At 33.9% G+C, this 23,698-nt stretch overlaps 4 protein-coding genes across 21 annotated transcripts; 1 reads left to right on the forward strand and 3 right to left on the reverse strand.

The window, feature by feature from the left end:
- Positions 1-62: 62 nt before the first annotated feature.
- Positions 63-3,936, reverse strand: LOC122279606 (protein DEHYDRATION-INDUCED 19-like). Of its 3 annotated transcripts, none has more exons than XM_043090325.1 (6): positions 3,432-3,936; positions 3,199-3,338; positions 1,966-2,043; positions 1,545-1,828; positions 800-916; positions 63-475 (listed from the first exon to the last, which is right to left on the reverse strand). In XM_043090325.1, the coding sequence occupies exons 1-5, from the start codon at positions 3,514-3,516 to the stop codon at positions 808-810; spliced, it is 696 nt and encodes a 231-aa protein (XP_042946259.1). In that variant the 5' UTR covers positions 3,517-3,936; the 3' UTR covers positions 63-475; positions 800-807. The 3 variants fall into 3 exon arrangements, with proteins under 3 accessions (XP_042946259.1, XP_042946258.1, XP_042946257.1); XM_043090324.1 differs by having other exon boundaries at positions 63-552; XM_043090323.1 differs by lacking the exon at positions 63-475 and having other exon boundaries at positions 575-916; positions 3,432-3,934.
- Positions 3,937-10,623: 6,687 nt separating this feature from the next.
- Positions 10,624-14,096, forward strand: LOC122279609 (uncharacterized protein At4g28440-like). 6 transcript variants are annotated; one of them, XR_006229642.1, is made up of 3 exons: positions 10,638-10,949; positions 11,778-12,455; positions 13,966-14,096. XR_006229642.1 is itself a non-coding variant. In XM_043090333.1 (2 exons), exons 1-2 carry the CDS (start codon positions 10,794-10,796, stop codon positions 11,882-11,884), a joined length of 255 nt encoding a protein of 84 aa, XP_042946267.1. In that variant the 5' UTR covers positions 10,640-10,793; the 3' UTR covers positions 11,885-12,109. The 6 variants fall into 6 exon arrangements, 2 of the variants coding, with proteins under 2 accessions (XP_042946267.1, XP_042946266.1); XR_006229641.1 differs by lacking the exon at positions 13,966-14,096 and adding an exon at positions 13,508-13,846; XR_006229639.1 differs by lacking the exon at positions 13,966-14,096 and having other exon boundaries at positions 10,624-10,949; positions 11,778-12,109.
- Positions 14,097-14,214: 118 nt separating this feature from the next.
- On the reverse strand, positions 14,215-18,134 carry LOC122279608 (protein NUCLEAR FUSION DEFECTIVE 6, mitochondrial-like). Of its 7 annotated transcripts, none has more exons than XR_006229637.1 (4): positions 17,880-18,134; positions 17,658-17,773; positions 15,638-15,709; positions 14,215-14,410 (listed from the first exon to the last, which is right to left on the reverse strand). XR_006229637.1 is itself a non-coding variant. In XM_043090331.1 (3 exons), the coding sequence occupies exons 1-3, from the start codon at positions 18,041-18,043 to the stop codon at positions 14,403-14,405; spliced, it is 288 nt and encodes a 95-aa protein (XP_042946265.1). In that variant the 5' UTR covers positions 18,044-18,134; the 3' UTR covers positions 14,215-14,402. The 7 variants fall into 7 exon arrangements, 5 of the variants coding, with proteins under 5 accessions (XP_042946265.1, XP_042946263.1, XP_042946264.1 ...); XR_006229638.1 differs by having other exon boundaries at positions 15,638-15,747; XM_043090331.1 differs by lacking the exon at positions 15,638-15,709.
- A 1,192-nt stretch (positions 18,135-19,326) lies between these two features.
- LOC122279610 lies at positions 19,327-22,867 on the reverse strand. Of its 5 annotated transcripts, none has more exons than XM_043090337.1 (5): positions 22,639-22,867; positions 22,365-22,563; positions 22,001-22,087; positions 20,573-20,728; positions 19,327-19,756 (listed from the first exon to the last, which is right to left on the reverse strand). In XM_043090337.1, exons 3-5 carry the CDS (start codon positions 22,004-22,006, stop codon positions 19,502-19,504), a joined length of 417 nt encoding a protein of 138 aa, XP_042946271.1. In that variant the 5' UTR covers positions 22,007-22,087; positions 22,365-22,563; positions 22,639-22,867; the 3' UTR covers positions 19,327-19,501. The 5 variants fall into 5 exon arrangements, with proteins under 5 accessions (XP_042946271.1, XP_042946272.1, XP_042946269.1 ...); XM_043090338.1 differs by having other exon boundaries at positions 22,001-22,091; XM_043090335.1 differs by lacking the exon at positions 22,001-22,087 and having other exon boundaries at positions 22,639-22,843.
- Between the last annotated feature and the right edge of the window lie 831 nt (positions 22,868-23,698).

The following is a 23,698-nucleotide window of genomic DNA, read 5'->3' on the forward strand; positions in this document are numbered from 1 at the left end:
AATGCAGTCTTGCATTTCCGTTATTGATGGGTTTACAAATGGTTATGAACTCATTGCATGCATAAAACAAAACACGAAAAAAGCACCACCTTGCTGCTATTTTGTAAGGTTATCCGACAAAGATTGGCAAATATCTTAAAGTTTCCACTCCATTTACAAAGGAGATAATCTATTTAGATGAAATATTTTACCAACAAGTTCTAAATTCGAAGGAAAATTATTTAACTTGTGAAGCCAACCGATCAAACATATTCTGGAACACTAGAATAAAACAGTCATTAAGATTCATGAAGCTCTGAAAAGAAAACATTCATACATCGGCGTTTGATGTTGTCGTTCGTGTCTGATCCAGAATGTCATGTTCAACCTGGGCACGCTTTCATTTTTCAGTTTATTTTTAGGCGTGGCTGAGAGACTGTTGGGTGGACTGGAATTGGATAGGTGGAGTGGGTAAAAGGAGGTTGATTAACCGCAGCTGTCGTGGATGAAATAAAATCAAATGAGCTGGAACATGGATTCCCTCCTGAGTTCATCCGCATTAAAAAAAGGTTTCTACAAGGCCACACCACAACCATTTAATGAATTAAAGTTCTTCATAAACTGAGATCTTTTTAAAATATTTCTTCAGAATGAGGTACATCACTGGGAAGGGGAGAGAGAGGTATTAACAAGAATGGGATACAATCATCAGACATAACAATGCTGCTTCAAACAAAGTAAACTACTAGCATCCCACCCAAAGACACCCCTCTTATCAAGACTTCTAGTAACTCAATCAGTTATTTATGACGCAACTTACTGCTTCTATTAGGCACTCAACAGAGTCGAGAAAAGAAGATCTTGCATAAAACCAGCTCTCCCAGCAGCTTGTCTCATCCTTTTTTCCCGTTCTTCGTAACTCAAAGAAGGATCAAAACTGCAAGAGGAGAGAGAAGTTAACAGTTGGATCCAGATAAGGGTTTTTTCAGGGATTAAGGTGTGCATAGAGCATAAATAATTGGACCATAACAGTTGCCCATGCAGTGAGTGCTTCCTCACCATCAAAGACTGAAACTTGGTTACTTCCTAATTTATCTAATGGTCTGTGCTCCTTGGTGAATACAAAAGTGATGGACCACCTTGTCTAAGAGATCAAAATATGTACTGCATTCTCATAGAGAAATTTGTCCAACATATGATGGTCCATATATCTCAATCCAAACCCCTAATCCACATGGACAGTGTTGGTCAACAAAAGGGGTAGGCCACAATTTTCAAATCTTATATAAAAGAGAATAAAGAACTCTTGTTTTTTTTTTTTTTTTTTGAAAAATAAAGTGAGAATCTTGGAAACAAGGGAGAAAAAGTGATAACGTATAGGAGGGTAATACATCTCACAAGAAATTTTTGGAATGGGGAAGTGACGTTACAAAAGGGTGGTTATATGATGACAATTAATTAATGCATCTTAAGTAAAAAATTAAATGAGTAAACAAGGGGTTAATAATTCAATGGACATCACAGGTTTCCGATGATCCTAACAGAAAATAAATCTAAACCAGTACCTTGATTTCCATATATGTGCTGGTGCCTCATGTTTTGCAGAAGTGTCCTCAGCACTGATTGCCACAGATTTTGATATTTCTTCTGTTTCAGATGCAGGAAAATTCAAAATAAATGATGATAAGAATGGATCAGCAGCTGCAGCAGACACATTCGCATTGTTTGACCGATGTCCACCACCCCCTAGAAGTGCCTGCAGATGAGCCTCACGAAGATCCCGGCCCAGTAGTGAAAGTGCCTGACTGTTAGGAATTGCTACCCTACGTAACCTGCGACGTCTCTGAAAGTAATCCTCAGTTAAAGGAAACTCATATAACAATTTGGTTTTGTAGTCAATAAATAACCAAGAATATAAACAAGCATATTGTCTTCAACGTCATATAAGATAAAACATCAGTGATGAAATTTCAGTCTAAAGGATATCTTGAACAAGTGTCCATGATGCAGTGTGATATGACTTAACATGTCCCGAGCAACTTTAACAGAGCAAATAGGACAAACCTGCAAGGAAAGAGGCAAAATGAGGCTCTACTATCATGAACTGCCAATCAAAACTAGAAACTAAACAACTCAATATCACCCACCTTCAATTCTTAGGGAATATGAATCTCGACAATAAATAACTAGATAAAACAAGATTTTCATTTTGTTCATTTCCCTTCCTCCATTTTCCCCCTCCCCTTAATTTCCATTGATTCATTTTGGATGTGAAACCATATCAAAGAAACCAACATAATTCTTCGTCAATTCGGTACAAGGAAAAATAAGTTCCATTACAATGAAGGCATCAAGCACAAATATGAATCATATGATCCAAGATTTGAATTCATCAACACTATGTCTTTGGACTAAATTAAATGGCACCCTCTATTGATAAAACATCTTCCTAGATAGATGAACCATCTAGCAATAACAGCCTCATTTTAAATGTTCCTCTAGTGCAGTAACTGAAGGAAGATCCTGAAGTTCAAAAGAAAAATTTTAATAACAACTTTATAAGTAACAACTTCTAAAAAATCACTAGTATATCAATTGCAACTTGGAGCTCTTTTTTTCCTGCACAAACCTCACCATACCAGCTCCCGAAAGCCTCTTACATTTTTCTAGTAGCCAACCAATTCGACCAATAGTTTCCATATATACTATTGGTTTTTTTCTTTCCGGTTCCTCTTTGCAGCAACTAAAATCTAAGTTTTCAATGACAGCAATCTATGAGCTTCTTCAGCAATACAAAGTGGGGAAGGATTATGACATCAGAACAACAAGTTGGCAATACAAATATAGCTCATAAACAGGGAACGATATAATTTGAGGAAGACTGCGAATCTTTATATGATTGGAGCACCGTATCTGTTTTATTACACACATAGCACACGCACAAACATATATATGTTTACAAATATATAAGAGGAAATACTATTTTGGTCCCTGCGTAGTCTTTACCGACACTCGATGAAACAAAATATATCAGCCAATTGCTCCGCAAAAGGCATACACAACTTTTTTACCAACAGAGATTGTAACCCTCCAACATGAATTTAATAAGGAAGCCAACCGTCTACTCTTGCGGATCGAATAACATAACAGGCATCGTAGGGGAAATTTGAGAGAGGAAAAAGAAAAAAAAATCGGAGGTGCATCTAAAGAAACACGTACGGTGACTTTGGACTCGCACGAGTGCTCATCTTCGAGATGCGAACATAGCGACACGATGTCGAAGTCCTCGTAGCAATACGGGCATGTAAAATCGGGTCTGACATCGTCCTCTACCTCAAAATCATCGATGTTCAACCGATCTAATCCAAAAACACAGCATATTTACACAGAGAAATAAAAATAAAAAATAAAAACCGAGAGAGAGAGCGAGGGGGGAGTGGGGGATAAGATACCTAAGTGGGAACTCTGATGGTTGTGCTGAAGCGTGTATTGGCGCTTGGCGGCGGCGAGACGAGAGGTCCAGAAGTCAGAATCCATTGAAAATATGGGATCAAAGATGAAGCTCACTTTTTTATCTATTAATTGACCTTTATTTAGCTACCTCCAAAGAGGAAAAAAGAAATAAAAAACTGGCCTCCGATCTAGAACCTCTTGAGTGCTTTTGTACTGAAAAATCAAGACTTTTTGGCTAGATATTTGTTCAAGTTGATCGTAGGAAGCTGATGATGGAAAACGGAGAGGGTGAAGTCTTCTTATTGAAAGCTTGATGAGTATTTTCCAATGAGCTACGAATTTGACTTTTCCTCAGAGCGCTGTATTAATGGGAGGAAGCTTCATAAATGACGATTAGTTTGTGAGAGAGAGAGAGAGAGAGAGATGGGCGGTGGCTGCTTGTGGTGAAGACCGGAGGTGACGTAAACGCGGTGGGAGGAAATGTCGGGTTGCTCTTCGATTTATTGCCCTTTTTACTTCCTTTCAACGCACATTGCAATGGCACTGTTTTGGTCGGGTCACACGTGGCCTGCAGGCTACTGTATATATATTTATATTGTCAGAGACTCGTACCGTATATTCTAGAAAAAATCTACTTTTATTTTATTTTCAGTATATAACTTTTGATAAAAATATTCAATCTACCAAAAAAAAAAAACTTTAAAAATTATTTTAGAAACTCAAAATCTTATATGTCTGATTATAAAATAATTATAATATATCATGTTATGTTAATGAAAAATTATTTTTTTACAATTCTGGTCCTAAACTTAGGACTTGTTTGGGAGGTGAGATGATATCATCTTGTATTAAGATTTTTCATAATTTTATTTTAAAATATTATTCAAATACAAATATTTTTTAATTTTTAACTTTTTATATAATTTAAGCGTTACAACTTTTCTGAACTTTTAAGTAAAACAAAAGAAAAATAACATAATTTTTTCAAATTTCAAGATAAAATTATTTTAAAAATTATATTATAAAAATATTTAACTTTATAATATTTTTTTAACTTTCAATATCTTAGTTTTCAAAATCTAATAAAATATATTAACTCAAATTATTTCACTACTATTCATATAATTCTCATCTCATCTCATTACTCAAACCTCCTTAGGCCATGTTTGGGAATAGAGATTATCTCATTTCAAAATTTATCATAATTTACTTCTCAAATATCACTTAAATATAAAATACTTTTCAATTTAAAATCTTTAACTATTTCATCTAACCAATAATCATTACAATTCTCCCAAAACAATATACAGAAAATAATATAACATTTTCAAATTTTAAAACGAAAATTATATCAAAAATTATATTCAAATAATTTTTTAATTTTAAAATATTTTTATTTAACATTTTCTTTCTCATTTTTTAAATTTTAATAAAATATCTTAATTCAAATAATTTCACTATTATTTACAATATTCTCATTTCATCTTTTCATTCAAATTGTCCTAAATCTTATTAAAATGTAAAAAAGATAAAAAATAAAAAATAAAAAACCTTTAAAAAAAAAGTTAAAAAATATTTCAACTCTACTAATCCATTGTCACAAACATCAATATAAAAAATATTAAAAAGAATTATTCAAAGCTTCTTATGTATCTTTTCAAAACTCAACAAAAGATTTATCTCAAAAGTTTTTTAAAAATACTTACATATTATGAATTTAAAAGAGAAATGATATTGTAAGAGAAAACGTTGTTATTCAATACAAAACTTCTTAATATACAAGTGAATGACACCCATATATATAGGATTACAAAGAAGTTTAGGTATAGGTTAAGTCTTAATTGACGGTTAAGGACGGTCATAATTAACAGCTAAAGACGGTCATAATTAACAGCTAAGGATGGTCTTAATTGATAGCTAAATAGCGGTCATAATTGACGGCTAAGAACTATCATAATTGACGGCTAAACAACAGTCATAATTGACAGCTAAATATGGTCATACAAATCTATTTATAACATTGCCCATTTGGATGACTATGCATAAAAAAATATGCCTCATTAAGACCTTGCTAAGAAAAAATCCAGTGGAAAAAAATCATTGGCAAAGGAAAAAAAGTACAATATTCATATGTATCGCCAAGTGTTTTAAGATTGCCTCATTAAAACCTTGCAAAATAAAACCTAGTGGGATAAAACCTTAGCGAAGGAAAAATAGTACAATCAATACAAGTTTTCAAAACATTTACTCATCCTGAAAAGTGCATGATAATAGGTTTTCAAGTCTCTGCATTCTAATATTCTGCACAATCTTCTTTAATGTTACAGTTGGTAATGTTTTAATGAATAAATCTACTAGATTATCACTTAACCATATCTGCTTGATATTAATTTTACATTTCTCCTCATGAATTGTAATGATATCTGAATGATTTGAAGATGTAACAGATAATGTTTGCTTGACATATCTCCACAATATAGCAGAATTTCTATAAGTAAATACATATCCAATTTAAGATCTACCTCTGTGTGGATCTGAAAGATAATATAAATCCACATATCCAACTAATTATGGGCTTGATTCATGTTGATAAAATAATCACATATCAATCATACCTCAGAGGTAACGAATGACATGTTTAATATCATTCTAATGTCTTCGAGTTGGTGTGGAACTATATCTTGCAAGTAAATTAATTGAAAATGTAATATCAGACTAAATGCAATTTGCAAGATACATTAAGGCTCCAATTGCACTGAGATAAGGTACTTCAGGACCAATAATTTTTTCATCGTCTTCACAAAAACGAAATGGATCTTTCTACACATCAAGTGATCGAACAACCATTTGAGTACTCAGGGGATGAGTTTTATCAATATAAAAGTGCTTCAAGACTTTATAGTAAAAGGTTATTGTGTTGGTATATCTCAATATTGTGTACCGACTCTTTAAATGATGTAGTTGATAATGTTTTGGTAAATAAATTCACCGTATTGATTCAAAATCATTTTAACATTAAGCTGGTTTGGTAACTCAAAATTCTTATCTCATCATTACAACTTTCTCAAATTTTCACACAAAATATAATAAAAAATTTAACTTTTTCAAATTTTAAAATAATAATAACACTAAAAATTAATATTTTAAACTTTTATCCCAACTTAAAATTCTCATCTCTACCCTCAAACCTCTCCTAAATTCACTACTCTTATGGAGCTGTACTTTTCTAGAGTTCTTGTGAATAACATAGTTAGTGGAGAAGTCATCAAAGTTAAGCCGCCAACCTCCATATTCAACAAAAACGGTGGTCACATTTTTAGACCAGACAAGCAGTGCAAGATTTTACAGCTCTTTTGGAGCTGTTAGGCGCATCAACGTTATGATGCTACATCTCTTATATCTTGTAGAGAGATACATCATGAGAAATGCTGTGAAATAATAGAGATGCTTTGTCTTTCCTTTGACTCATTTGAGGATGTTACTCTTATGGTAGGAGCAAAGATTCATTTTTCTGGAAGGAGTTATTTTGATGTCGTTTTAGAATCAAGATTTCTTAGTGCTCAATATTCTACTTCTGTTACGACAATGTCTCAGAGGTTATTGGCTAAAGTAAATGAGGTCAACCAACTCAATAATCAAATATCTTAATTTCATTAGAAGCTCTCTGCAAAGAATCATAAAAACAGGAAACTGAAGAAGGAGAATAAGGCGCTAAAACAGTATGCTTGTGATCTTTAGGATCAGTAACAATAGATATTTAAAGAAGTCTAAATACTTAGAGAATAAGGACAAGCTGCATTTAATCTCGTCGTGTATATCTGAAAAAGTCCAACTTTTAAGAGAGTAAGGACAAACTACTTTTAATTTCACGGCTTAGTAAATAACTATAGGATATCTATGTTTAGCATATCCTCTATCAATATATATAATTTTGTTTTGCTTTCATAATTTTTTCTATAAAAGAAATATTCTGTTTATTTTCATTCGCATCCCATCTTCTTCACTTTTCTGTAATTAGTCTGCATTCTTACTCTGCAATTTCTTTTTGCATTCTTATTCTACAATGACTCAGTAATCTTCTCGTGACCAATATATGAGGTATTCTATACTTTGTTCACCAGTTATTTATTCTTCTACCGTAGGTGCTATAATGCAATAAAAAAATGATCTAACTAATAAGTCAGATGATGATGCTATTTATGAGTTTGTGAGTCTCGATGCCTAATACTGGTCATCCATTATTGCATTTTCTCAACAACTACAATAAAAAAACTTGTAAGGTTGACAAACTCAACGAGAAAATTTCTATCATTTAGTAACTTTTTCTGGAGTCTAACATGAAGGTAGGAGCAATAAAGTAAGTGAATAGGAATTTAAAATCCTTACTTGACTCTTCTTTTCGATTGTCTACTCATTTAGACATGGATGCTATGCAAATTTATGAAGAGTAAGATAGTTTAAAGAATGAAGCGAAGATCTTCAAATATCTGTAATTTTGTTTTGAGATAATAAAATAATATTTTACAAATATTTAAGTTGTGCTTCTATTTTCTGGTAAATGTTTTGTGTGCTTCATTTTTTTCTCCTTTAATCATGCATATTTCTTACAAAATCGTAATATGAATCTGAAATACTAATTTCATTTTAAGAGATGATATTTCAAAACTAATAATTTCATTTACCTCATCCTCAAAACCGAAAGGGTTTATGATTTATATTTCAAATATGTGTAATTTTCATGAGCTCTTTTGAAGTCTTAATAACATTTAAATCATTTATATAAACTGCAATAAAAGCTAATCTAGATACTGAAAATATATGGAAAATAGCTTGTGTCCATATGTGTTAGGATTATTTTAGATCATATAAGGATTTTTGAAACTTGATAGAATAAGTATTTCAGGACTATATGCTTCATATATTTCATATCTAGTGATCCATATAAATATGCAGTTAATCATGCATGCCCAAACTCTGTAACTATCAACCTAATAAAAACCTTAATATAATTTCATTCACTTCAAAAGTATATCAATATTATTTCTGCGAGAAACCGACTCGTGATTTATATATTATATTTTCATTTCTTTTATACAAATATCCACTTATATTCAATAAGCATCACCTCTTAGGTGTTTGGACTACAAGTCCATATTTATCACATTTTACTAATGATATCAATTATGCAAGAATTGTTTCTTTCTATTTTGACCAATATTTTTACGTTAGTATTCTTCGATAGTTCTTGACTCACTTTTTTCATTACTTCTGGTAATGTCAAGTGCTATCTTATATGAAAATATGTTGTCGACAATGATTTTATTTCTATCCAAAATTTCTTCAATACTCATGAAATGTATCGAGATCTTATTATTTTCAAATACCTGTCCTTCTTCAAGGAAAGACATTTCATGAAAAATCTCTTCAGGAGGATGATACTCTTCAGCAGTTTTTATTATGAGAGAATTTTGGACAGAATGTTTGGATGGATCTTATTACTTGTTTTGTGGGTACGGCCTCTACAGGAGCACCAATTTCTTTTCTTTATGCTTTTCTATTTCGGGATGCTTTATCTTTTGTATCAATATGTCTGCCACGCTTTTAGACATGTTTTATATTCATTAGACTGTTAAATTTCTTAATTATCCTACGAGGACTTCAATCATCGCTGAGATTTTAGCAGCTAGAATATGAGACATTTTTATTTTATTGCATCTATAAATTAATTATTATCTGAATTTTCAGTTCACCTATGATAATCAAGATAATGTCGAATTATTTCATTTTATTTGCTTGTAACAAATTTTTCTTTCTACTTATGTTGGGAAGACTTTATAGTAAAAGAATCTTCTAGTTCATTTATAAATGTCCATATGAAAATTATTCGACTTATCGTAATTGATTTCGGATGATCAAGTTAATTATGAAAAATATACAAATATTTTGAATCATATCACTTTTGATGCATCATAATATTTGATTCAATAGTTATATAAAATCATCTCAAAGAGAAAGTTAATAGATTTTCCAATACAAACTTCTGACCCGAAATCATAAAAGTACTATAAAGATATTTATTACCACGTCCAAATTTTTGGTTTCTTTGAAAAAAATGCATCATTCATTTTTGAGAATGATATAAATCCAATACCATTCACCTTAGGTAATGATGTGAAATCAGTATAACGTGACTAATGATTTTTTAACAAAAACTCATTATTTTGCTCAGCTATTAGAAGACAAGATATAAGTTTAGAATATCTTATAAACTTTCGCACTCGATATTGCTACTTCAAGAGCAAATTTGAGGCATTAATTTTAAACAAATATTCTTTAGCGACTTTTTTCTACACAATTTCAATTATGCAACTTCAGTTGCATTAATCATAACGAGCTTTTGGGAGGATTCCGATCTTTTAGTACACGTATCACTCATTTAAACTATTTCATAATATCAATAGATCTTTTATTATGAGATACTCAATAAAATTATTGGTTTAAAGCGATCTTTTAGGGATGCTATATTGCTATTCTAAAATGAATCTTATCATCAATAATTCATAACAAGTATAAAAAATAAATAGTACTTGTATATAAACTATGTAAATAAAAATTGACTATATATATAACTGAAATGTAAATTATGAAAATTTCAATTCACCATAGATAATATTCCCCACAGATATAACTGAAAAATAAGTTATGAGAATATTAATTCACCATAGATATAACTGAAATGTAAACAATATAAAATTTTATCAAATAGTAATAAATAATATAATCTTTAATATTCACCTTGAGGACTGTAAATAATATCTTGAAAAACTTACTTGAAGTAGAAAATTACTATTTTCCAAATCAACAAAGTCTCATGCTGATAACGTGTTATGAAATTAAAAGAGAAATAATATTGTAAAAGAAAGCGTTGTTATACAATATAAAAATTCTTCATATACAAGTGAATGATACTTATATATAGGAGTATAAAAGAGTTTAAGTATAGCTTAAGTCTTAATTGACGGCTAAGACTGGTCTTAATTGACGGTTAAATAGCGATCATAATTGAAGACTAAGAGCAGTCATAATTGACAACTAAATATAGTCATACAAATCCGTTTATAATATTACAAACTTTTTTAAAATTTTTATCTACCAAACATATCTAAAGTCTTTAAAATATTGAGGGCTCTAAAAATGACGTCGATCTCGCCTCCTTAACGAAACGACAACAGGCATGAACAAAGAACCCCAATCAAACCGAGGACTGTTGGGCTACGGCTCGTTTTCCTTTCTACAAGGTACAGCAGCAACAAGAAGAACAAGGAAGAGTGAGCAAACAAGAGAAGAGAAAGCTAGTTTTCATGGAAGTGGATCAGCTCAAACCAGGAATGACTGGTCATACACTATCTTGCAGAAGGGCCGCGCTGCCTCTTAGAACCTCCACCATACCCACATTTCGTAGTGCCTTTTCGGAGACGACACCGCCACCATCATCTTCACCGCTTGCAACGATCAAGGTCACTAACCGTAATGTTCTTCTATCTGTTTATGGATATTCAATTAGTTGTATGGAAATGATTGGTTATTGTATGAATGTGCTTGTTAATTTGCTGTTAGGACTCCTAGTTTTGCATTTCCAAGCCGAATCTGTGTGATGAGTAATCGAAGAAAGGCGCACTCGTTTGAGATCTTGGAATGCTAAGTTTGAGCTCTCAAGGATGAAGCCTGAGATGTTTTTCATTTCTTTTTAATGATTGGCACATCGATAACAAAGTACCAACTAATCTTGGAATTGCACAAACTCTATGCAATATTTTTCATTTCTTTCCTTGTAATGTCTGTGTGATCTGGAATTTTAATTCTCGTTGAGATCTTTTCCACAATTTTCTTTGTTACACTCTTATGTTTCACACTCTTAGTTATCTGGAAAGTAATTCCTGATTGATTACCTTAGATGATGCTATATGTTACTCCACTGTCCACACCAGTGTAGGAGGCACATCTAGAACTACATGCTGGAGAATATATTAGTTCTTCTAGCTCTTGTCGTTTTCCAAGTTGATTTGTCATAATTTGATTATGATTCTCGCAGTTAGTACTCTTCAAGATCCTTATTGTTTGATTCCGGATTATCAGCTTTTTGGAGCAAGAGCGTGTGTGACAGCTTTAGAGTATCCTGGGATTTTTAGGGATCATGTATACAGTATATGTATATATTCATTTGATTCAAATCCTTATGCAGGGTCTTCTCCAACCCCCACCCCATTGAAAAATGGAAAGGAAAAATGGCAAAGCACAATTAATTGATTCAGCCATATCTTTACTTGTTTGTGACAATGATGCAGGTTGCATCTTTTATGCAGTTAACTTGATGAAGCCGAGCACTGCTGTAATTCTTCGTAACACAAAGATTGACATGTTTAAGGGATCTGTGAGGGCTAGTAGCTATTGACAAATGGGGCCTCACTGAAGAAGTTACTGAACCTGCTAAATTCAAAGTTCAAGAGGACAAAAATCTCTCCTTGTTTGAATAGGAGCTGGTGAATGTAAGAGTACTAGTAATTGCTTATCTATCTTCATTTTTATTCTTAAATTTGAAGAAACTTGCATTAAAATCATCTACATTGGCTTATCTAGCTCTATTATTTTGAATAACTCTGAACAGTCATTATTTATCTTTGAAGATGTCATTTTCCTTCTTCAAACATTATTTTTATTATTTTTATTCTCTCTTATCGGAAGAGCACATTCCGAGGACCTCGAACTGCTCTTTCTTCCACTTTGGTTTTTCTTTCTCTCCTTTCTTTTCATTTCTCTCTTCACCGTTGTTTCTCCTTCTTCCCAAATGGCTCTCATTGCTCACGGCACGGCCCCACATCGTTTCTCTCTCTTGTTGCTCCTGGCTGGATTTCTTCACGGTTGGAGCTGCTCTTCATGGCTCTGCTCTTCATGGTTCTCTCTGCTTTGGATTCATCACCAACAGAGATCCATCAACAACACAACCCAAAAGCCCTAGCTTGCAGGTGATTTTGTCTTCCATTCCTACTCTTTGGTGGTAGAAATTTGGGTCTTATTTCTCCTGAATGGTGCTGCCCTAGAACAATTTAGGGTTTTTTTTTTTGGGGGTTTTTTTTTGGAATTTCTGGGAATATTAGAAAGAAATTAATCTTAAAATGTACATTGGATGAAATTAGAACGAACAAAATCAACATGTTTGTCATCAATATTATGTTTGTCATCAATATAATGATGAAAGAGCATGGGGTGCAGCCTATTCAAAGGTATGTTTTGTGAGAGGTAGGTTTTACGCACAGGGAGGTTATTTTTACAAGCAAATATTGTTTTTGCTATCCAGATTTTAGGGGGGGAAAAAAAATTTTATTATTATTTGATCAAAAAATATATAATCCAATGTAAGAATTTTTCATCTTTAAAATCAATCTTCAAAAGATGTGATTTTAAAGATGAAGATGCATAAACTATTGCTAGTGCCCTAAGTCATTGAAGTGGGATTGTTGTGAAATTAGAAGCATGATACTAAAATTTTGAGTGCTTTCTGTAGTTTAGAAGTCCGATGATTTTTACCCATATTCCTGCGGCATGGGGGTTGCACGATAAAGCGTGTTACTGTGTTTGTGAGCAGTCAAAGTTTGTAACACTGCCCTTGCTTAACTTGGAATGTTGAGCTGGTTAACCGAGAAATTTGGTAAGAGTCATAAATTATAGAGTAATGCTACATACAGTCATTTTTGTGCACTCCCTGCGCACTCCACTGATATGATTGGCTGGATTAATTTTTTTTTAATACACAACCAATCATATCACTGGAGTGCACAAAGGAGTCCGCAAAAATGACTGCACATAAAATTTTCCTAAATTAAATGAGTAATACTACATACAATCATATAATGGTAGGAGTAGATGTTTTGTTTTATTTTTCTTTCGACCTATTCAGAACTTGGTGATAAGTCATTAAGCAATGTAACAGGGCACCTAACACAGTAGACTGCCTGGTACTAGATTGGTTGCTTGATTATTAATACTTCTATATTTTACCGTGATGAACTTTTGGTAGACACGAAACCGTGTATGTAGCTGAAGAGTGAAATAAAGGCAACTTCCTAGCTCGTCTGCTTTCTTTCCTCACATCGTCCAAAATGAATCACTCCATTGTCCCGGTTGATACTTGCGATGAAGCGTGAAATGCCATCACATATATCACATCCTTGCTAATTCTCTTCGAGGGATAGGCCATTGATGGCCTATTGTACTTCTCCATGCCTTGGTGGCTTGATTACTCCGATTTTGGCATATGGGTTACTCAAGAAAATATCAGAAATATTTTGGTTTATAAAGAATTTTACAAAAGTATATTTAACAAACAGAGGCAGATTATTGTGACATATTAAATTGTAAATATTTTTTTATTGTAAAAAAAATCTAATATGTCACATCAAACTGCAAATTGACTTTTAATCTTGATGAAATATATTTATTTATGAATCTAATACTTGTAAAAATAATATTTGCTAGATTTTAGAGACCATGCTTGGTTGCTTACATAAGGGAAGGTCAGGGGACTGTGTTAAAGCTATCAGCGCCAGGCATGATCGAGGTGCTGTATAAAAAGTCAAATCTTCCTTTTTCCAGAAAGGACAGAAAAAGAAGAAGTAATTCTATAAACGATTTTCTGATTCTGAACCGTTTAAGACGGGCGGCATGGCATACTAATAGACATTACTGGGTTACAACGATAATCAGCAAAATGATAGGGACAAAAAGTTCATCAAGAATGTAAGTTAAGTGTTTGAATATATATATATAAGAACAATTTAATCTCATTATGACGAGCAACATTTTAACCTTATGTTTTTCAAATCCGGCCAACAAGAATAACGTCCCCATCAAGTCTTGCAAAGTCCATCGAAATTCGAAGAAATTATGATCAATGTTCGCCACCCCAACAACAATCACCCATCTACAACACAAGAACAAGAAAAATACTAATCAAGGTTCGAGCAAAATGCTTAGTTACTTTACCTGTAGTTCACAATCAAGAAGAAAAAGGATTGATTAACTTGATAATAATAGCATATTTCTTTTTAGAGTATGGAATATGGATACAATATCCAGAGAGAAACTTCCAAGGCAAACTAGACAAAAACAGAGGGAACACGGCAAATCTCTAGACTGAAAGTCAATTGGCAACCATTACAGCCCTTAAAAAGCAACAACCCAAGCCAACGATAATAAATGATGTAGGGGCTGCAGAAACTGACGATGGCAGGGCCAGAAAGATTAAAGTTCACCATCTAGGCTGAGAATGGTAGATCAAGATAAGGCCAAGGTGGGAGCAAAATCACATCATCCTTGAAGCAAACTTCATTAGGTAGCACATTCTGCCTATGATTTCTATCTTGGAGACTTGATAGCAAAAGTGATCAATTTATGGAAACAACAGTAGGGGAGGGGCAGTTGTCTAAAATACCGATTTGAACATTCACAATGTCCATCTCACCACCTAAAGATACTCTCTTGTGTCTTCTCCTTGCCCTTTCCCTCCTTTGCATGTCAATACAAAGGTCGTCTTTGCATGTGTCCACAAGTCGCAGCAAACATTCACAAATTTCTTAAACTTTCTTATTTTTCAACTCACCAATAACAATCTTAACTTTTTTTGCTTTCCAAGAATTTGGTGTTCTTTTGGCACTACCATAAATATCAAGAACCTTAACTGTAAATATCAAATTTGCATAAACAGGTGGCCTGTAACCTGACTTCATTATGACTCGTTAAAAAATTTTGGTAGACACTATGCTGGTTACCTAAAGTAAACCCAACACCAATGCCACTAAAATTTCCAGTAAAGCTACAAGATCATTATCAATAGCAGAAAAACATTTTCTTTAGATCCATGGAAGTATTATGAACCCATTAATTGAAATTGAAAGCAGAAGGCAAGAAGCATATCGAATTGCAATCATAAAGATGAAGGAACTACTTGACGAGGGAGCATTACTATCATCATTGTCATACCCAAACAGATCTAACTTCTTTATATTGAAACATCATTCTGTAAGCACACATTTATGATTTCAGTTACTTCCTACTTGAGTTATTAAAATTTTCCTTTGACACCTTGGCTGGCTTTGTAAACAGGTAACAAGCATCTAGAATCCCTACTAAAAATGCTTTATTTCAGCACCTTGTCTTAGGGCGCATGTACATAAAACTTTGCTCGAACCATCTGACGTTCATCATACATCATCATTGCAATCTGAGTGAACACCACAAATCAGTACCATCCTCATGATCCTATCAACATTAATATCAATGAAAAAATGGTTCAGCCCAAATTAAATATGAGGAAACACCTTTCTCTTTCCATTCATTGTTTTAAGTGTTTATAGCAACCAATATAATCCAAATAACTTAATACCAAATAACTGAAAATTACATGCATCACAGATACACAAGCAACACTACAAAAATGAACAAGCAAATTTGATGCATAACAGCAGCCATTTCTGCAAGATAATATGTACCATTGCGGCTTTTTGATCCTTCCCCATCTATTATGGGCTTCTTCTGGGGGAGAAAAAAAGGATAAACGCTTGGTCTAGTTGTCAAAATGACAAGGAAATGCTGAAGCGATCACATAATTTTGTTCCAAGAATCTGTTTTCATTGATAAGGAAGTCAATTTTATAAGAGCACAGAGGGTGCAACCTAAGAACACATCAAGCACACGAGGATTGTGTTTCAAGAATCTAGTCAAAACTCTGTAAACTTTATTACTTTCACTAACTCCATAACATTAGATTCAAATTCCCATCTTTCTACATGAATTTCAAATGCGACTCCATTCACAAAATCAACTGAAGATTTTTTTTTTTGATCGGTACAAAATCTACTGAAAATGACATTCACCAATACTTTCAAAGTACAGAACAAAAACAAATCCAAGGAAATCCATATTTGATGCTTGATCTTCATCTAGTCTTCTCTTGCCCTACAAAAGGAAAGAGAGTAGGCATTCTTTCATTGAGAGAGAGAGAGGGAGAGAGAGAGAGAGGATTACCAAAAATTTTTGAATAAAATAAATAAAATAACAACCCAAAAGTGGGAAACTAATAAGGCAGAAAATTACATGATTTCAAACCCAAAATCTCCATCCAAAGTATGTAAGATGCATCCAACTCCCCCGGCGAAAAATACACATTATATATGGCCATCCTAATAAGTGCCAATGGATTGACATCTCAGTGCCACAAAGTTCCCATTATCTATACGTCTTATGTAAAAATGATATTCAAAGACATAAATACACCTAGTCGATGCCATATGTCCTCATATACTATGGTGACAAATTCCTATGCCAAAAAATATCATCATTGATTGTTTTGCAACTAATCTCTGTCAATGCTAGAAAAAAACCAGTCCATATCAAGACCACATATTCCCATTATCGGGACTATTAAGTATAGTTGCTGACAATAAAAAAACTTTTGATTAGTGGGCCTTGGTATTGATACCCAGCTATCATTCAACTGATAATGGGGGCAGCAGAGGCATCATTATTAACGAGGTGGTTCTCATATGAGTAGCCCATTAATGTTAAAAAGCAACTTCCTATAAATCAGCTTGACTTCCTAATGTTATGGCTTTTCAAGTTAGAAAAAGGCAAAGTAACAAGCTTGGTGAAAAGCATGAATTAATAAAGGCCACGGGCTCCCAAATTTGCCGGTGTGACTACTGACAAACAGTGATGCTTAAATCAACCAAAAAGAACTTAAACCTTTCAATGATTAGATCTGAATTCGTTCTCAAAAGCCTATATTTTTTGTTCTTAGTGAAAGCTCAATTCTCCTCAAGATTAATTAATCAAGCAATTCAGGTCAAACCACGCAAACATTCTCATACATGATTCTTAAGCAATACACAAATCTGCAACCATGACTTTGGAAAGAGATATCCCAGAGGTCCCAGAACACCAAGACTGCAAACGAGGTTGTAACTTGAAAAACTCATACGAAGGCATATCTTATATAAATAAAAAGGCAATAACCACACCACCAGAACGACAAGCAGTAGACAAATCATAGTTCAACAAAGCAGGTCCAGTGCCACACGATACTAAATCAAATAAAGCGCCATAGAGAATGTAAAGTCCAAATTCAATGGAAATGAGTAAAATATAGTGAAGAAAAATGAATGGGAAACTACCTTCAGGAGTCCAACCGTAGCGAGAGACGGAGAGCATAGAGTTGAGCAATGCGGAAGCAGTGGCGGTGTGATACGGAAGCAGCGTTTCTACACAGAAGCTCATCTCCACAGGCGATCTTTTGCAACAAAAACACATGGTTATTAGCTCAGACATCTACATCCATATATATGACAAAAAATTTCACACATTTCACAGAAAGGATTTATGTATTTAGCGTGTACCTGAAAATGCGATGTGTGAGAGGGTTTTGTTTGGGGATGCGAAATGGTGAGCACGTGGGTCTGGCTCTGGCTCCAGCGCCCGCAGTGAGCCTCGCTGCAGAGGTGGTTCGGGGAGAGGCGGAGCGAAGGACGGACCTGACGGTTGTGGCGGCGGCGGATGACATGGCTTTGGGTTGGCCAGGGACTATGAGGGGCTTCGTTTTGTTTCGAGGGTTTTGCGTTTTCGTCTTGGAGGGTTTTTAATTCTTTACAATAAAATCAAATTTATAATCTCATCAACCACATCTTGACGCATTATCTATTTTATAATAAAAATATTTATATTTACAGGTTATTTTGAATTCTTTTTCGTGTTTGGTTTTGCTTGACCACTTATAATTTTTAGCTAAGAATTTTGAGTTTAAAATTAAATATTAAAATATTATATTTTAATATTATTATTATTTTAAAATTTAAAAAAGTTAAGAAAAAGTTGAATTGTTTATTATATTTTATATAGAAATTTGAAAAAGTTGTAATGATGAGATGAGAATTTTATATTTGAGATAAAAAATTCAAATGGTCAAACAGTACCTAAATATCATACCTTAGAAATTTATGCTTATAGTTATTTATCAAATCATCATCACTTGCATATTATTATTATTTTGTTATTGCTTAGATTTTAAACTTAAGATGATGAGTATTCTATTCTCAACCTAGTGCCTGTTGACAATAAAATATACCATCTGTATCACTTAAATTTTGACATTGATTTATAAGATTTAAATTTTAAAATTTATTTTTAAAATCAAATAATATCGTGTAAGTACTTTATTGGCATGAGAATATAATTTTTACATTATGAATTATTTAGGAGAAATAAATTTTGAGTAATGTTACTCATTATTTTATGATGTAGTATTAGATTATTGAAGACTATTTAATTGGGATGTGGCATTATCTTATAATATTTCACTTATAAATTTATCATCTAATATCACGTCATGAAATGATAAGAGAATAATGAGAAAATAGATGATGAATAGATTTTTTAGAAATTTTTATCTTTTATAATATTAGAACTAATTCCAATTGAGTAATTCTAAGTACAATCGTAGAATGTGTAAACCCTACGTAATCGTTTTAAAAAAAAATGAAATTCACGATTAAAAAATTAATTTTTTCCTAATGTGGGTTCATGATTAATTTATTTTTTTTAAAAAAATAACGCGACACTTGCACAATTACAACTACAAATATCATTTTTCATTTTAATTATATTCTCAACTAGACTTTTTGAAATACGAGCTTAAAGAAATGTTGTAGTTGGACCTGATTTCCGACCTTCGAGGAGCCCAAGGATGATCAAAAGTCGGCTTGCTTCAAAAGGGTGGAGGAGGTCCGGCGGAATTGGAAGACCTTCGAAACAACGTGGAATTGAGTTCAACTTGGCAACCCAAAGACGAAACAATTTATGCTCTTAAGTCATTAACTCAAATCATTATGAATATTGTCAAATTACACTGAGATCTCATTTTTACATACAAATCAATAACAGCATCGTTCCATGTCGTGGAAGTTTATTCCCCTTTCATGTCAGAAACAAACAAACATGTGATTGGCTGCCTTGCCGGTCAGCATTACTTCCTTGCCTTTCTCTTACTTCGGCTCATCTTTACAAGTGCACCAAGTAGCAGCGGTATGCAAATTCCCTGTGACATATCCACTCTTTGTCCTCTGGAGACCTTAGATTTTGCATCCCTTTTACGTATCTTTTCCTGCTCTTCGAAACCTCCGATTGAGTTTTGGAAATAGAAGCCTCCTTTTTCACCTGTTCTAAGTCCAATTAGCCGCCCCAGCGTCACGCTATGGTCTTGAAAGAAGGATGCTGTGGACTGTTTGATCTCGCAGCAGAAGAATAATCATTAGTGGGACAGTAGGACAAGCTTGCATCTAAGGCCTAAGGGTATCTCAGGAATCAACATCGTTCATACATTTTGCATAATCACTTCTTATCAGAGATGTTTTAATTGCTTTCACCATAAGCTACTCCAGCTCTGGCAACGAGAAGAAAATTCAAGGTCCTCTCCATGTATCAATCAAAGAGAATTCATCAGTTTCAGTTGCTGCAATTGTCTGTCTGTCTCTTCTAGTGATCGGTTTGGTTGAAGATTCATTTATAAATTTCAGCAGAAAACTTACTTTAGTTTGGAGCAGGCTTTACAAAATTCTTTCATCAAATGGTTATTTGGAATTGTGCTTGGATGCAGCATGGTGTGTTTGTAAAGCAGAATCTCTAAATAGCAGATCTCACAACTCTTCTACAAGCCTAAACATCTAGTCTGGAAATATAGGAGTTGAAGCAAAATCTGTGTGTTTCTTGTTGAAAAATCGATGGACAATAACTTGGGAGGTCAAACTGCCAATTTAAAAGTAAAAATTTCACTTGAATGAGAGTTGAGTGAATTTTCTGCTGAACACTTGACACAAGATTGGCTCAAAATTTAATTGAACCAACCAAGTTTGCTCAAGTGAGGTTCAAGCTAACCTTCTGCTTTAGGCTCATATTGCAAATTTGCTCAAGTTAGACTCGAGCAAAGCTCGAGATTGTCTTTGGATAAAGCAAAGCTCAATAATTGAAAGGACAAGCTGGTGTACACGCACAAGCATATGTAAGCGGCCGGGGCGGGGGATGAAGTTAGTTTAGTTACCTCAGTATCAAGGTTGGAGGATGACAATGAAGAGAAACTGGCCGATCGCATGTGTGAAGAGTGGGGCTCAACTCCAGCAGCTGGTAAGCTCTCCACTACTCTAAGTCTATTCACAGTCCCAAGCCCAAGCGGCCATCCATTGGGTATCTCATGCTCCTAAAAAGAGTGGTGATAAGTTAATTCATACTTTCAGAACAATCTTGAAAAAAGTTTTGGACATAAAAGAAAATCGGCAGTTCAACAGATATTAGCCAAAGGCATTGCATCTCTAACTTTAGGGAATAGTTGTCAAATAGGAAGTATGGTCTTTGATACTGATTTGTTCACAAATAAGAAGTCCCTTCCTTTCGAGAGCAAAAACCAAAGCACTTTTGGTTTTTGCAATCGAGAGTTTCTACATCTATCACCCCAAAAAAGAGATCCCCCCTTCTTTTTCAAGGAACGGAAAGATTTCAACAAGACCCTGTATATTGAATGAGTGCATGTCTATTGCAAGATGAGAGGATAACAAAGGCAAAACAGAGGTTTTGGATTTGTCACAAGATGACTACTAGCCAGTGGTTGGTGCTGAAATCAAACACTCACACTGCTACTCACATCAAGTCATTGGATTTTCAAAAAAAGTCCCAGAAAAACAGTTCAGCTTCTTCTGTAAATGGAATTTAGCCAAAAGCATACAATATCTTCTAATAACCCGAGAACACCATGAGACCAATCTAAAGGATGACTAGGTTGCATAATGCGGAAAGAATCATTATTTTGCAGTGCTCGGCCAACAAAGAGAACGCAAAGCTGTTAATTATAAAAAAAAAAAAAAAAAGTAAAAATAATTTTTAAAAAAAAAAAAAAAAAGCGATAGAGAGAGAGAGAGAGAGTAAAGAAAAGCGAACTGATCAGAGGGTTAAAGTACCGATATGATTCCTTTTTGGTGGTCAATACCATTCCTTTTGAAGAGGGTCCTTGTTGTTGATTCTATTGATAAAAAGTTCTATAATTTTCCACTCTTTGCAAAATGTATATGGTTGTTCTTCGTTCATTGTACTATCTGTCTCTATAAAATATAAAAAAGAAAAAAAGAAGAAGAAGAAATCTGCATATGGATTCTATGAAAGTGATAATTCTCAAGTATATATACATGCTGCTTTGAGATTTGGGCTGCAGGCATGCTGGCAATTTCCACCGCCACTACAATTTCCTCTGCATATATTTCATCTAAAAGTAATCCTTCGTCCCCACAATTTGCAAATGCATCATAACCCTCAACCTTTTTCTTGGGTAGTTGACAAAAAGAGATATTGGGGTTGCTTTGTTTTATTTATCAACAGAAAGGATGATTGAGCAATTTGATTTCACTCGATCACTTTCTGAGCCAGATTAAACCTCCAAGAACATTAAGAATTCAGTACTATCTGCGTATATCAGTTGTACCTCCATTATGATGGGGTTAGAAAGAACACTTATCGGCAACCAAAGGAGAAATCATAAGAAACCTTCCCTGATAACGAGACGAGAGACCTGCCTTTCATTCAGAAGACAATCCAACAGTGTTCAACAAGATCAAGTAAAATTAGTAAAACTTGAGGAACGAAGCTTCCGCTTCTGATCCAGTTAATCCAATCCAAACAATGAAAATCAAATGTGTAGAGTAATACCCAGAAGAGAAAAGGTAGCAAATCCTGAAGGAACAGATCTTTCATTTGCCCAAAAAAAATGTGAAAACAGACAAAGAATTCAAGAAAGCCACCAAATTTGACTTTTCTTAGCATAAAAGACTACCAAGAATGAACATTACCTCTACGACCATGGCGTTGCTTCCAGAAGAAAGAAGTGAGTAAAATTGATGATCAAGGAGAAACCACAAAGCGCAAGAGCATGTTCTGGAAAATCATATTGAAGAAATTAGGAGTCTTTCATTTCTTCCTTGACCAGGGCACGGTTTTATGAGATTGGGTCCCACGAGGATGTTTAGCCTTAAATATCGTCGAGAAATTCTGAAAACGATTTCAATTAGCAACTGATAACTACTAGTGTTCAGACAAACAACAACATTTTAACCGTTAATTTACCGCCATATTTCAAATCATATTAGGGCCGCCAGATTGATGGATCCCAAATGAATGATCTTTATCGAACAAGCTCTCTGGATTAGATTTTGGGCACTCTGATCCAGTGTAGAGCCAAATAGGTGGGATCAGATAGATCAATAAGAGAGGGAATATTTATTAGAAAACATGGAGGGTGATGGGACTTTTCAGCTGCCCCTTGTACATCTTTCTAACTCATCAATGGCTGGCCGGTGAGGTTTAATTAAACTTTCTTCCTAAAGGTTTGATTAAACAGTGACATGGGTACAGCTTGTTGTTGCTTCTGAAATAATTTAAGCGTGTAATGTGTCTAATTGTATGGTCACTGATATTGACTTTGAAACGTACAATGTTTTCTTCAAGGGAGTGTGTGTCTGATTGATTTATGAGTGACATGTTTCTAAACAAGATATATGAAATATAAGAGCATGGGTACCTGATTTTTTAGCACCTCATGCTCACGTGTGCTATAATTCAACTCCCAGATCATCAACCATTCAGTTCCATCTAGAAGAGCCATCAAAAGATTGGTGCGTAAAGCTCCCATACTGTCGTGGCTTGCAACGCCGTCTTGTTCAACTATCCGATCAGATTATAACCATCCAACTTTATTATTACTTTCTCGAACCGAGGATGTAAAGATAGGAAAATTTTGGTTAGAAAATGTGGAGATCTCCATCAACTACAACAAAATAACAGCTACAATGGTCTCTTTTTTTGGTTGCAGTCTCAAATAACAGTTCCATAATCAACCAATTGGACTATGGGCATTCATTTTCTTAGACTCGGCCAAAGAACAAGGATTTAGACCCAATTTTATATGGTTTGTTCGATGAGAAAGCATTTTGTCTCCTTCACACTCTTTAACCATTCTGTCATTGTAATTGAAACTGAGGCTGACTAATGCAAGTCACTACAAAACCAATCAAAATGGTGTTCAACTAACTATCTCACCTCACAACAAGATAGGAAATGCGTGGAGAGGGTGAGGAGCTGACGTGGATTACACCTCATTCATTGAGCAGGAGATGGAGACTGTTGT

This window comes from Carya illinoinensis, chromosome 10, assembly GCF_018687715.1.
Source record: "Carya illinoinensis cultivar Pawnee chromosome 10, C.illinoinensisPawnee_v1, whole genome shotgun sequence".
Lineage (NCBI taxonomy): Eukaryota > Viridiplantae > Streptophyta > Magnoliopsida > Fagales > Juglandaceae > Carya > Carya illinoinensis.

What these genes read in the sequence shown, in the direction of transcription:
- LOC122279608 (XM_043090326.1), bottom strand. Translation starts at nt 18,043, where the DNA reads ATGTCATCCGCCGCCGCCACAACCGTCAGGTCCGTCCTTCGCTCCGCC. An exon ending in CTCACACATCGCATTTTCAG is followed by an intron (nt 17,774 to 17,879) that starts GTACACGCTAAA and finishes TTGTTGCAAAAG; the next exon opens with ATCGCCTGTGGAGATGAGCT. An exon ending in CTACGGTTGGACTCCTGAAG is followed by an intron (nt 16,110 to 17,657) that starts GTAGTTTCCCAT and finishes CAATGAAAACAG; the next exon opens with ATTCTTGGAACAAAATTATG.
- LOC122279606 (XM_043090325.1), bottom strand. Translation starts at nt 3,516, where the DNA reads ATGGATTCTGACTTCTGGACCTCTCGTCTCGCCGCCGCCAAGCGCCAA. An exon ending in CCATCAGAGTTCCCACTTAG is followed by an intron (nt 3,339 to 3,431) that starts GTATCTTATCCC and finishes TTTTTGGATTAG; the next exon opens with ATCGGTTGAACATCGATGAT. An exon ending in CGTGCGAGTCCAAAGTCACC is followed by an intron (nt 2,044 to 3,198) that starts GTACGTGTTTCT and finishes CTTTCCTTGCAG; the next exon opens with GTTTGTCCTATTTGCTCTGT.
- LOC122279609 (XM_043090332.1), top strand. Translation starts at nt 10,794, where the DNA reads ATGGAAGTGGATCAGCTCAAACCAGGAATGACTGGTCATACACTATCT. An exon ending in AACGATCAAGGTCACTAACC is followed by an intron (nt 10,960 to 11,777) that starts GTAATGTTCTTC and finishes ACAATGATGCAG; the next exon opens with GTTGCATCTTTTATGCAGTT.
- LOC122279610 (XM_043090334.1), bottom strand. Translation starts at nt 21,737, where the DNA reads ATGCCTGCAGCCCAAATCTCAAAGCAGCAT. An exon ending in CCCAAATCTCAAAGCAGCAT is followed by an intron (nt 20,729 to 21,707) that starts GTATATATACTT and finishes CACTCTTTTTAG; the next exon opens with GAGCATGAGATACCCAATGG. An exon ending in CCTCCAACCTTGATACTGAG is followed by an intron (nt 19,757 to 20,572) that starts GTAACTAAACTA and finishes GAGATCAAACAG; the next exon opens with TCCACAGCATCCTTCTTTCA.